This window comes from Ursus arctos, unplaced genomic scaffold (genome assembly GCF_023065955.2).
Source record: "Ursus arctos isolate Adak ecotype North America unplaced genomic scaffold, UrsArc2.0 scaffold_27, whole genome shotgun sequence".
Classification (NCBI taxonomy): domain Eukaryota; kingdom Metazoa; phylum Chordata; class Mammalia; order Carnivora; family Ursidae; genus Ursus; species Ursus arctos.
The window spans coordinates 15,880,977-15,895,100 of NW_026622952.1; the positions used below are offsets into that span (position 1 = coordinate 15,880,977).

Consider the following 14,124-nt stretch of genomic DNA (forward strand, 5'->3'; position numbering starts at 1 on the left):
CTCTTGAATGTACTAGGATACTATACCATATTGACCTGCCAAACACATCCTCTATTTCATATCTTTTTTTGTTTGCATATTAAGCCTTACTAAAGACTTTCCACCATTTAAAAATTTTTGTGTGTGTCATTAATAGAAACTTGGCTTATTCTGTACCCTTTTTACAAAGCTATTCTGTCACTTCATCTTACTTAAGAGTCTATTTTTTTGGACTCTGTGATCTTTGTTTTAAAAAATGGGAAAATAGAGAAACCTATGGCAAAGAAACTGAAAATCCTGCCTACTCCAGCTCTCAGCATTGCTGACATTTTTGTATACTTGCTTCAGTATTTTTTTCTTGTTCTTTAGTATTTTCTTATTCTTTAAAGTTTAAATTTTAAATCATGATTTTGTTTTTCCACTTGACATCCTAACACAAGCTTTGCCGCCCCTCATAGAAATTCATCTTATTCCTAATTTTCATAACTGTAATAACAGTGTTCTTGGGTAACAAAAGCTCCTTAAATTTTTGTTCACTGTCCTTGGTGATCTTTAGATATTCTCTTCAATGAAGACTTTGTATAATAACAACGATGGGCACTGCTCTTTACGTACTTCTCCTGTAGTTGGTGTAACTTCAGAAACTATGCTTGTGCACAAGTGATTACTGACCAAATAAGTAATCAAAAGAACCTTTTTGAATCAATTTTAAAATCCATGCTTCTGGATGCCTAGGTGGCTCTGTCGGTTAAGTGTCGGCCTTGGGCTCACGTCACAATCCCAGAGTCCTGGGATCGAGCCCCGCATCAGGCTCCTTGCTCAGCGGGGAGCCTGTTTCTCCCTCTGCCTGCCGCTCCCCCTGCTTGTGTTCTCTGACAAATAAAATCTTTAGAGAAAGAAATAAAATCCGTGCTTCCTGGTCCACCCCTCCCCAAAGTTTGTATGTTATAAAAATAATTTTAACTCCCCAATAACCTCTCATTCAGTTATTTAAAAGAGCGAATACATATAAAATGTTTAGGGGAGTACCTGGCACCCAGATTCTGAGTTGGCTGTTACCATTCGTAGAAAGGCTCACTTGCGCTCGCTTGCCACCAGGGGGCAGACTGTGTTGGGAAAGCCGTGAAAACCCTGCTGGGACTGTAAGTCTTTTATCTAGTACGCCTTCTTTCGTGTGTGTGTGTGTGTGTGTGTGTGTGTGTGTGTGTGTGTGTGTGTGTGTGTGTGCGCGCGCGCGCGCGCGCGTGCGTATGCATGTGTACCTGACTGCACAAGCAAGGACTACTCTCTGCCTTTTGACTTTCTGACTAGCACTGTTTTTTATTCTTACAGTTCCTTGTTCTGTTTAAAAAGATCATTAGCGACGTTTACTTCTGGTATTTATGGTACAGCTTTAGCGTAGTTAAAGTAAAAACTTTTAATGACTGTGATGAGTTGGTGGCACGTTGCTAATTTCTTCTTTTGGGTAGTCTAGGCTAAACGATTTCCCTTTTAACCAGGATAATCTAGAGTTTGCTATTATTTCACAAGAAAAAACAAACAAAAAACTGCATGACATCTGAAATGGGGTGGTATCCGGTCTGGATACCAATATTTAATTTCATTCTATTTATGATTGTAATGCTGATTGATATTTTAGTTGTTACAAGTTTTTTTGTGGGGGTGGCAGGGGGGAGGTGGTTATGCCATATTCATATGCAGAATCTGGGAAAAGGGCGATTGTTTAATAATAAAACTGTGATAGAATGAAGAGGCAACATCTCAGTGTAGCTTTTCTTTAATTCCGTGGTTATTTGTGGTTCTGTTGTCATGGGTGTGATGTGTTTTCAAGATCCATCCTGTGTGTATCAACAAGTTGTACCTTTCCCACAGCTAACCCTTGATAGATAATTGGGTTTGTATCTCTTACTGACAGCTTCTAAGATGGCAGGCTCTGGGATTGAGGAAGAGGGAAAAGGAATTATTCAGAATGTCCTTTCCTGCCTATCTCCTTCCTTCTTCACACCGTAAATGCTCCATAGACTTTCTAAAAAACCGTAGCTGCTCCCTGCACATTTTAATAGCATTCAATAGGGTTATTTACAGCTAACGTTCTCTACATTTATTTCTAAGTCTTGTTTTCTTAGGAAATCTTGGAAACAAGCATAGATCCTTTTTTGCACATTGTTTTCTTTTTTAAATGAAAAAAGGGTTATTGGGTTATTCCTGATTATTAATATTACCTTTGCTTAAGTGAGCATGTTGCAGGGTACTTTTCTTCCATCCATACCTTCATCTTCCTTTAGTTTTTGCCATCATGTTTTAATGTACTTTTACAAACTACCAAGATAAACATTTAACAGATCCCAATAAAACAGATCCTAGCTTGTTCATAGTCTCAAAACGTTACTGTGAGAGGCCACCCGATTTTCCCTAAGTGCAGTTGATAAAGCAGTAAGTGTCGTCTTGAGAATGTGGCCTGATTAATTTTATTCCTCTGAAACTATTATATTACATCTGGTAGAGAAATTGCCTTAACCTTTTTTGTTGATTAGTGAGGTCCTCAGAACATGACTATTAAAGCTGAATCTTTTACCGATCTGTCAGTAATAGAAGTTTTATTAAAAACCATACCTTGGAACGTCTATTACTTTTTCTATAGATTTACATACAAAATATTCGGAAAAAATTACGTGTTATCAGTATGAATATAATTAAAATTTTTTGAATCAGAATATAGATGACTAAAAAGAAATCTTAATTTTCTCCTAATTCCTAGATAAGCATTAAGTGCTCAAAGTAGTTAATTTCCGTGAGCAGTCCTTCAAGTAGTGAGAGAATCCGTGACATTATTGGTTGCTATATAAAGCTCCTAAGACCACCCACTTTCTCCTCCCCTTTACCATCTCTGATGAAAACCATAACAACCCCGAAGCATGTACAGTGTGATGTAATTCAGAGGCTGCTTCCTGCTGAATCTGCTAACAGGAGATTTTAGTCAGAGGAAGGGTATCGTTTTGGCAACATCTGGAAGTGAAAACGGAAGCCAGGAACACTTGGCTAGCTCTGGGCTTTTTTCTTTTTTTCTTTTGTGTATGTGCAGTGGAATGACATTTGCTATGTAGGCATGTTTTCTCCCGCTGTTACTTCTTGGCTTTGAAGAGTCCTGGGTTTACAAAGACAGTATGTGAGAGTCCCTGGAAGCCGTTTCTTCTGTGAAGTCGTTCCACCTGATCTGAAGACATGTTGTTGTCTCCCAAATTCTCCTTATCCACCATTCACGTCCGACTGACTGCCAAAGGATTGCTTCGAAACCTCCGACTTCCTTCAGGGTTTAGGAAAAGCGCTGTCATTTTCCATACAGGTTTGTCTCGCCTACATCTCTGTGGAGTGGTGCGTGGGGGACATCTTGATTAACTTGCAGCTGCTTCTCAGAAATCTCCTAAGGAGCTACGTCCTTGAGGAAAGAAAGCTCTGCGAGAACGAGGCTTTCTTTGTAGAAATAGACATTTTGCTCTTAACATTTCAATACACGAGCGTCTGATGCTTTGCTTCTGTGTGAGGGGATGTGTGTCTGCTTTGTTTATAGAGAGCAGAAGTGTTGTCTTGGTGCTCCCTAGCTCTTTTCTGACACCAGCCAGATCTGTGAAAATCAGCACCTGTTAAATGACATTTTACTTCAGATGATTTTGGAAGTGGGGAGTGCGTAAGATAGTATTTCTCTTGTCCTTCAAGGAGGAGACGAAATGAGAGGGTATCTATGGTTTTTCATGTGTACTTTCTCACTGGGATTATGATAGGTTAGTTTAACATTTAAACGATTTCTAAGTTATAAATATTTCCAAACTTAAACATCCTGGTGCTTGTGGAGAGGTAATAAGTGAGACACAAAGCCAAACAAAACTGAAGTTGTCCCAGCGTCCTGGTGAAAATGTTTGCAATCACAAAAGACTACCTCTGATATTTATGCTTGTACCTGCTTTGTATTCTCTGTGCCTAAGATGGAAGTCCATGCAGTGAGGATTCTAGGCATCTGTAAACCTGCATGCCCACTTGTAGGGGATTCAGTTAATTGCCTCACATTGTTCGCTTTTGTTCCAGATAACAGTTGCAGCTCTGGTAAACTATGTTGATTTATGCTGTAAAAACAAGTGTGTCATTATATTTGATTCTGGCTGGTTAGTGTTGACTGTAATAGGACTGTCTGAGTATGTAAACAGATTTTTTTTCTTGTTTCTTATTCATGTCAGCCCTGATGTGTCTTGTTTTCCATCTCTGTCCCTTGTGATTTTTTTTTTTTTTTTCTAACGGACTCTTCTTAGTTTTCCCAGAGGCATCTCCCTTCCCTGTGGGATATCTCTCATTTTTTCCAGGACCTTCTCCTCATGTTTCATAACTCCCCTTGACCTGTCACTGAAGTCTGCCAGCCTTTCCCTCGGCCTGAGCTGGCAGCTGAAGGTAAATGAGGTGTGAGGAGGCAGAACAGTGGCTCTCTCTCCCAGCCTAAGTGCCCCTGTCATTTTTTTCTACCTTAAAAGAAAAAGTGAAGAAATAAAAGGGTGTCTTGTACTTGCAATAATCTGTATGATCTAAAAGAGCTCCAGATAGCGTTTAACTTAAAAAAAAAAAAAAAAAATCTGTGCTCCAAGTAAAATAGAAGGTCAATCTGTACAGAGGTCCTGTAATTCCAAGTGAGCCTGTGTCTTGCCCGGGCCCCCTGCCCTCTCTCCAGAGGCCACCACTCTCCTGGGTGCTTGCAAAGCCTTCCAGTAACTTGCTCATCATATGTAAGCCTGTGTAGATTTTTATAGACTCTTTGGTTATAAAGGAATGGTAGCGCGCGCGCACACACACACACACACACACACACACACACTCTTCGATAGCTTGCTTTTTAAAGGCAATATATCTTAGATTTTCATGTTAACACATGTTTATCTACCTCTGCTTTTTAACAGTCATGAGTGCCATGATCTATTTAACCAATCTTCTTCTGGTGAACATCTTAGGTCATTTATTGTATTTTTGTGAAGCAGGTGAATTTCCAAGGCAGCTTAAGCAAAAGACAAAAGGCTTTTATTATCAGACTTTGACTAATAGTTGCTCTTTTAGGTACCTTTTGTTTTTGGAATTTCTGTAAAAACACTTGGCAACATTCTTTTGGCTGCAGTGAAATTTTTGGAGCCTGAGTGTGCTTAGAAGGGATCTAGTTTACCTTCTCTGACACCAGGAAGTCAGAGGCGCAGAGAAGTGAATTACCGTGCTCAAGGGCATACGGGGGGGGGGGGGGGGCAGAAATGGGATTAAAACCTGGCCCCTCTGTTTAGAACTCTTGGCTTCTAGATTTTCCTGGCTGTGACTTCTGCTGTAATTCTGTTCTATCTGGTGAATAGTGGTGATGAAAAAAGAGGCTTTTTTTTTTTTTCCCCTGTGTGGGAAGCATTTAAAACTTACGTAAAGAATATAATTCTACTTATCCCCAGTAAGAATCTTTTGTGAGCTTATCCCGTATTATGTAATTTAAAGGTCTGAGACATTTCTCAATGAAATGAAGTCCCTGCATGGATTCTTATGGGCTATAAGCTGTAACTCGTGTTTGTATTCTTAATAAAGTGAGTGCTGTTGGCCTTGGTTGCCAAAATGGCAGCGTGCTGACCTGGATTCTAGAACTAGATTAGTGGCTGATTGTAAAAACAAATAGAGATTTCAAAGGATGGAGTCTTAGATTCTTACAACCAATTAGTCGTGGATAAATGAGGAAGAATAATGATTCAACCATGACTGATGTTATAAGACAGGAGAAAGGAAAAACATGGTGTCATGAGTATTAACTGAGTTTGGGCGACAAGGAGAGAATGAGTTTGGATAAGATGAATTTTCAGGTATAATACATCCAGGGCTTTTCAATCTATAGCCAGAAAAATTCATAGCATTTGAGGTTAAAAAGGACCTCAGAAATCATCTCATCTGATTCCTTTATTTTGTAGCTCTGTGTGTGTGAGCAATTGAGGTCATTCACTTGGTTACTAGCAGAACTAAGGCTACAACCCCAGGCTCTTGGAATCCATATCTAGTACATGTGACTCTTGATCTCAGGGTTGTGAGTTCGAGTCCCATGTTGGGTGTAGAGATGACTTTAAAAAAAAACGTTTTAAAAAAGTGTTTAAAATAAGCTCTACGACCAGCATGGGGCTTGAACTTAAGACCCAGAGATCAGGAGTCATGCTGTACTGACTGAGCTAGGCAGGCACCCACTTTTACCTCTTTCCAGACTGTCTTTCACATTGCAGGATTCGTTCATTCGTTTCATAAGTGAGTACCTATTAGACGTGGTTCGATGCTAGATGCGGAAAATAGAACCAGGACTAAGTCACACATGGCTCCTGCCTTCACACGGCCTATAATGAAACAGAACATCAAGTGATTACGGTAGGGCACAGACTGGATGCCCAGGTAACCCCTAGCAGGTGAAGCTAACTTTTTCTAGGCCTTCCAGAAGTGCCGGTTAAGCTGGACTCTCAGGATATGTGGAGTTAGCCAAGAAACAAAGTGTTCGAGGCAGAGAGAGCAGCATGGGGAAGCCTGGAGCTAGGGAGAGGATGGCACCCTCAAGGAAACAAAAGAATTGTAATATGTCTGAGCATAGACTGTAGACAGAGAGGTGCTAGCAAGGAGGGGGGCAATCACAGGGACCAGGGTCCCTTTCACTGAACCTCCCTATAGGGGCCACTGTGCTCCAGCATGTCGTTCTTGGGTGGCGCCCGTTCACAGAACGTGTTGTCGAATCCAGGATGTCATGGCCTCTGTAAATAGGGACAAGACAAGGAAAAGCGAATTTGTCAGCGTTCTGAGTGATGTTGCAGGATGTCAAGCACAGATGAAGGTGTCCGTGTCAAAGTGCTAATCTTTAAGACGTCCAGAAGTGATTTCTGTGGCTTGCCAAAATGCTGGCAATAGTCTCTTTTGCCAAAATAGTCATCTCTTATTTCAGAATTTTGCTTCTGCATATGGGTTCTAATTTCAAAAATGAGTCATGGAAAGAAAAGAATCTTCTTAGTTGAAATATTCCTTACCATCAGTTTTACCAGAATTCAGTTTTTCTTTCAAAATTTTCAGTGAAAATTTTGTGTTAGCTGGATACAACTGTATTAATTATTATGAAAAGTGCCATTTTGAACCTCATAGAGTTAACATTTTTTGATTGAGGTGAAGGCAGTTCACTGCACTTAGGTTTCTTTTTGCTGAGCTAGTGAGATTAAAAGCAATTACTATAGGGGCGCCTAGGTGGCTCAGTAGGTTAAATGTCCAACTCTTGATTTCTGCTCAAGTCGTGATCTCAGGATGGTGAGATCCATCGCAGAGTCATCTCTCCACCCGCCCACCCCCTCTCTAAAAAATAAATAAAAGCAGGGGCGCCTGGGTGGCGCAGTCGTTAAGCGTCTGTCTTCAGCTCAGGGCGTGATCCCGGTGTTCTGGGATCGAGCCCCACATCAGGCTCCTCTGCTGGGAGCCTGCTTCTTCCTCTCCCACTCCCCCTGCTTGTGTTCCCTCTCTCGCTGGCTGTCTCTATCTCTGTCGAATAAATAAATAAAATCTTTAAAAAAATAAAAGCAACTATTATAGCAAAGGGGAAGGGTGCAGTACATATATATTAATGAGGGGCAGAAGTATTGTTATTTTTAGAGCCAGTGAGGGAGGGCAGAGGGAGAGGGAGAGAGAATGTCACGTAGACTCCCCACTGAGCGCAGAGCAGAGTTGGGCTCAGTCTCAGGGTCCTGAGATCGGGAGATCATAACCTGAGCGCTTACCAGCTGCGCCACCTTAGGTGCTCCTGAGGGGTTGAAGTATTCTTTTTTTTTTCCCCCCAAAGATTTATTTATTTATTTATTTGACAGAGAGCGAGAGAGAGCCAGTGAGAGAGGGAACACAAGCAGCGGGAGTGGGAGAGGAAGAAGCAGGCTCCCAGCGGAGGAGCCCGATGTGGGGCTCGATCCCAGAACCCTGGGATCACGCCCTGAGCCGAAGGCAGACGCTTAAGGAGTGAGCCACCCAGGCGCCCCGGGCAGAAGTATTCTTAATAGAACAAGATATTTCATTTCCTTAAAGCCACATTGAAGAGAGCCATTTTGACTATTCAGTAAGAACAGGGCAGAATATGAATCAATTTAATGAGAACACAATCATCAAATTATGTTCGGTATTCATTTTTGAGAGCATCAAGAAGAATTGCTTTTAGCTGCAGTTTAAGACCGCTTAACTCAGAAGTAACTTATTTGTTTCACCTAAAATGTTGTTCGGTGGCCCAGCAACATCAGGATCAACATCTCTGTTTTCTTAGCTCCCTCCTCGTGACTGTTGCCTTGTGATCTCAGGATCGCTGCTTCAGGCAGGGGGAAAAAAAGAAAAGAAAATTGGGTGGTGCTCAGTCGCAAAGCTTACATGTCATTGTCTTACTAGCAGTCACATGGCTGGCTACCTGCAAGGGAGGCTGTGAAACTGAGTGCCTTCTCCAGTCTCCAGAGCACGCGTGTACAAGAGAGGTTAGATAGAGCTTTTTGATAGTATCTGACCCAGAGAGGGTCAAACCCTTAATTCTCAAAAGCTGATATTAGCTGCTTATAAATAAGGGGAGTATATCATTTAACAAGTCTGATCTTGCAACAGATTTGGTTGCTTATATTTTCTCTTTCATGACATGGATAGGTTTTGGTAACGGTTACCTATTTTGTAATTATTTCAATTAAACACTTTGAAGTCTCTTTGGACGTATAGATCAACATTTGATTTTTTTTTTTTTAAGATTTTATTTATTCGACAGAGATAGAGACAGCCAGCGAGAGAGGGAACACAAGCAGGGGGAGTGGGAGAGGAAGAAGCAGGCTCATAGCGGAAGAGCCTGATGTGGGGCTCGATCCCAGAACGCTGGGATCACGCCCTGAGCCGAAGGCAGACGCTTAACCACTGTGCCACCCAGGCGCCCCTGATTTTGATTTTAAATGAAGTAATTTTCAGTGAAAATAAATTGAGAAAGAATGTGTCCATTTGACTATGGCTTTTATATACTGAAAATGTGTTAATGAAGGTTAATATTTTTATTTGTACATTTGTGGTAGGTGTTGCCAAGGTGATGCTAAATAAACTTGAATTTCTCTTTTGTTTCTCACAGTACAAAATTCAGAAGTCAATGAAGGCATTTTAGAAAGCTTCCATAAAAAACCTGACATATTAGAACTTGTGTGTAAAAAGTTAAAAGATTCAATCATTTGTAGATTACAAAAGACATCAAAGGGACCCAATTCAAGAATAACAGATGAGACACGTAGCCTTCCATCATTCCCTTGTTCCTGTACTGTGAATCCACATTCTTCTTTGGCTTCCTTGAAAGCAGTCTTTGAAGATCTTGCTGGCCTTTTGCCACACTGATAAGCCCTTACTGAGAACTGATGCTGTGAATGGAGTTAGGCTAAAAATATTTATAATAGATCAATGCTGAGCTCCCATAGCTGTGGTGGGCTTCGAGCTACAGCTTTGCTAGGACACTAAAAAGTGCCATTTTTGTTTTTAAAGATTTTATTTATTTATTTGACAGAGACAGCCAGCGAGAGAGAGAGAGAGAACACAAGCAGGGGGAGTGGGAGAGGAAGAAGCAGGCTCCCAGCGGAGGAGTCTGATGTGGGGCTTGATCCCAGCACGCCGGGATCATGCCCTGAGCCGAAGGCAGACGCTTAACAACTGCGCCACCCGGGTGCCCCTAAAAAGTGCCATTTTGTACTTAGAGAGGTCTACTTCAGAAGGCAGTGCTGTGTTGAATCCATTTTCACTCATAATAGGTAATGTTTTGATAAGTTTTTTTAAGGATCGTATTTATTTATTTGTCAGAGAGAGAGGGAGCGCAAGCGAGGGGAGCAGCAGGCAGAGGGAGAAGCAGACTCCCCGCTGAGCAGAGAGCCCGATGCGGGACTCGATCCCAGAACCCTGGGATCATGACCTGAGCCGAAGGCAGACGCTTAACCAACTGAGCCACCCAGATGTCCCATGTTTTGATAAGTTTTTAGAAGTTAGACATAACTCACAAGTTTCACATACCTGAAGTTTTTTAAAAACTACACTAAGTTGTGTTTTAATGTAGGAATCTGTTTTCTCACAAATACGGAAAGTACGTCATACATTACAGTTTGGAGTCGGATTCAGGATAAGAAGAAGAGTGTCTTTCACCAGGAGCAGCAACTACAGGAATATGGCAAGAAAATTTAGTAAATACGTAATTAGAACAATTGAAATATTCTGATTGAATTTTGGTTAATAGAGAATCACTCTATAAATAAAACAATACAGATTATAATACTTTGTGTTCGCTCTAAAGCACGTTTTAGAGTTAAATGTTTCATTGAGTACGCACATTATTAATTAGGTAAAAAAAGACGTCAGATGTGGTGTGAAATATTTCCAACATTTGAACATCAGTTTTCTGTATTTGTCTTAGGTGATATGTTGCGTTATTTTAGCATGTGAGAGTCCTTTTTATAAATAGCAAATATCCAGTGCTTGGGAAAATGAAGACTAATAGAGCTTTCTTTGGGTTGAGAGACTTGCCTTTTCCCCTTTGTTCCCTGGTGACCTGAGTTTGAGGCACCTGTCTCCTCAGTTTCTTTTCCTTAACTGGTCAGTACTTTGAGAATAAACTTCTCTTTTTTATTGTTTGTGTCATAAAAATTTCTAAAGTTGATTTTTTTTTTTAATTGGCTATTTTTCCTTTCAATTGTGAGGTAGTCTGTGGTCCTTAATACACATTTTTGATCCACTTTGGCACATTGGGGCACATTTTTTCCCCCACACTCAGGTCTTAGGCCTGCATGCCCCTGGGTTCAGTCATGCCGTTTTCCTGGGTCTCCTGTTGGGCAACATGGGATTGCAGCAACACAGATGCAGTGGTTAGGGACACTATCAGTGGCTTTGAGTGAGCACGGAACCACAGGGGATGGCCTCACGGGCACCATGGTGACCTCATGTGAGCTGGCTCGCTCGAGATGTGAAAGTCAGAGAAGAGATAGCGTTCAAAAATTCCAGACTAGCAAATGCGCGTGAGGTAGGGACTGCAAAGGGAAGGGCCTTGTGGATGTTTGCTCTTGTTTTGGAATAAGTTCCTAATGGTGACAAAATATTATTCTCGGTGCTGTAGTCTTCTATGTGTTGAATTAAAAAGGACACCATGTGGGTCTATGTCACAATTACTGAAATCAAAAGAACTTCTTGGTATAAGCAGGCTTTGGGATGTCAAGCAGTTTTTTAGCCGCCTATTAATTTGGGTAAGTCAAAATGATCATTAAGACAAAAACAAAAAAAAGTGCACACAAAGGCTAGAATTTAATATTTTAGATAGTTTGTTTAATAATAAAGGGGGGAAAGCCAGTACCAATGGCTGCTGTCTTGAGAAACAGCATGTCATTCACATTGGTGGGAACTCAGTGGATATATATTTTATTCCTTTCCTTGTGCTCTGTGAAAAGTCCTATCCAATTTGTTCATATCTAGTGAGTATAACAAGAGACACTTGTTTCCTCTTTAAGTTGAAATAAAAATTCAGATTTTTCCTCTACTTTTTTGATGAAATTTTGATGAAATTCCACTGTTTCTGATGAAATTTTGATGTTAGATGATTACAGTGAAAATGTTTATATTCAGTATCTTCAGAATTGTTAATGTTACAGGACTAAAATTGTATTACTTGCAGATTTTTTTTTTTTTGCTCTGTTCCATTTTTATGCTCTTTTAGTCCTGAAGTTCATAAACTTAACATTAAGGTGAACATCTGGATTATTTAGAGAACCAACAATCGAGGGAGGTGGTATCTTCTTAAAAGTATTTCTGGAGGTAATGAATTTGTTTTCTTTGTAGTTAGTAGTTCATTTTAATAACATGAGGAATCTGCTTATTTCCTGCCAGCTACATGGAAAATGGTTAAGGTCAAGTTTGGATTTTTTTTTTTTTTTGAGGAAAAATTGTGTAAGCATAATTATTCTGAGATGGGAGTTTTTAATATGAATATACCTTCTGTTCTGTAATCTACTTAAAATTTTTTTAAAAAGTAATACAAATCATTGCAACAAATTCTGACTATAGTAATGACAAAATATTTTTTTTTAAGATTTTTTATTTATTTATTCGACAGAGATAGAGACAGCCAGCGAGAGAGGGAACACAAGCAGGGGGAGTGGGAGAGGAAGAAGCAGGCTCATAGTGGAGGAGCCTGATGTGGGGCTCGATCCCATAACGCCGGGATCACGCCCTGAGCCGAAGGCAGACGCTTAACCGCTGTGCCACCCAGGCGCCCCAACAAAATATTTCTGACAAACTATAGTAATGTAAAATTTTAAATGCTTAGGTGTCTTAAAGTCTTACCCTCCACCTCCAAAAAGAGTTAGCTTGGGTAATTTTATAAGTCTGAATATTGCTTTCCTGAGCTTGAAATGTTTCATGTAAATAAATACCGTACTTACTTAGAAGAGAAAAAATTATGTGTGGCTTCTACATTGTGATTACTATTCATTCTTTTAGAGTAAACCAATAAAGGAACACTACGAAGGTTAAAGTAAACTTAGGTAATAATCGAGGACCTGAATGACAACTTAAACCACTATCTTGGTGAGATGATACAGATTACCACGGGTTTGCTCTTCCGTTGCTGCAAGTAGGAAGCGTGTGTCAGTACACTTGTGTCGGGGCAACATTCAGGACAGTCACAGATAAAGAGCTGATTGCTCCTCAGGAAAATGACACTGTGGATGATTAAATTTGGAGAGTATTACGGAGCAGGTGAGTTTAGAATGGACCCTTTTTGGAGCCTAAAGAGCAGAGGTCAGAGAATGTCGTAAGGCCTTCCTCACTGTGTCCCACAGCAGACTCTTCCCGCTCTCCGCCCTCGCTCTCGTCCCCACGTGCGCATCTTCTCCTCTGGAGTTATTTCCTAGCTGGAAACTCGCGGCTCCACCTGGGCTGCCCTTGGTCACGAAGGCCGCCTGTTCTGGCCCGTGAACACACGCGCCGTTTGCTGCCTGTTCTCACTGCCACGGACCCAGGGCTTCTCTTCCTGGGACTTCCTCCTGACCTCCCGGTGCACCTGTCCTCTCTTTCACGGTGCCCCCAGGCGCCCCGCTCAGCGTCGTCCTCTGCCGCCTCCATGATAAACCCTGGAGTGGCACAGGTGCTGTCATCCTGTTTATGCTTCAGCCGCCTCATCGTGCTTCAACTCCGGGAGCGTCCAGGGCCCCCAGCGCCTCTGCTGGCCTTTGCTGCTCATCTGTCTGCCACATGTGCAAATGCCCATGCAAACTCTGCCTCCTGAACCCTTTCCTGACCGCCCAGATCTGGGTGTTTCTCCACCTGGACTCTCACCGCATTCTTCACGCGATTCTGTTAGCTAATTACCACATCGTATTGCCGTTGCTGACGGCATCTCTCTCGCTGATGCGTCAGAGTTCCGTAAGAGCAGGGACCAGTTTGTGAGAAGCACATCCAATTGACATTTTACTGAATGAACAGTAGTCATTTGGGTGCTCAGAACTGGATCCTCCCTCGTATTAGAACATGTATTGCCCAGTAGTTCCCATTGAATGCTTTGTCTCCATGCTCTATCCCAGGACAAGTGCCCATCATCCAATGCCTGGGAAATGGACTGAAGGAACTTATGTAGAGACAGGTGTCCCTTTTAAGGGTTTTGGGAGTGCTAGGTCAGGTTAAGTCAGGAAGAAGGGAATCGGTTGTCTGTCTAGCCTGCTGGCAGAGATGGAGAGGACCCTCACCAGCCCACTGGTTATTACCTACGTTTTATTGCCCCACATGTATTAGTTTTCAGTGCAGTTGGGTGGATTCTGTGAGAGCTGAACAGGAAGAGATGAATACCCTTGAGGGAACCACGATTCTGCCAAGATGCGGGTGGTCTTCATGTGTGCCTGTCCAACACCACCTTCCTCTACGTGCCTCCCTTCTCCCCCACAAGACACCGGGGCAGGTCCTCCCACCACCCAGCAAAGTTATCGTGGTAGATTTCAAACAATATTTAGTGAGCAAATGACCAGGTCTAATAGGTATACAAAAAAACTAGACAACGTTAGTTACTAAACGCAGTGTATGGTTTTGCATTTCGTGGAAGCCAAGGCAAATTATTTT

The 14,124-nt window shown here is 41.6% G+C and overlaps 1 protein-coding gene across 12 annotated transcripts in view; it reads left to right on the plus strand.

Annotated features, from left to right (window-relative positions):
- Positions 1–14,124, plus strand: part of MTUS1 (microtubule associated scaffold protein 1) — a 167,239-nt gene that overhangs the window by 113,193 nt on the left and 39,922 nt on the right. The window contains exon 1 of one of the 12 annotated variants that reach the window (XM_026508444.4): positions 1,191–3,322. The exons of the other annotated variants lie outside the window; for them this stretch is intronic. Within the exon in view, the coding sequence (XP_026364229.1) occupies positions 3,202–3,322 (121 nt within the window). The 5' untranslated portion in view covers positions 1,191–3,201. Of the gene's footprint in view, positions 1–1,190; positions 3,323–14,124 lie in introns of those variants that run through there. 12 annotated transcript variants of the gene reach the window in all.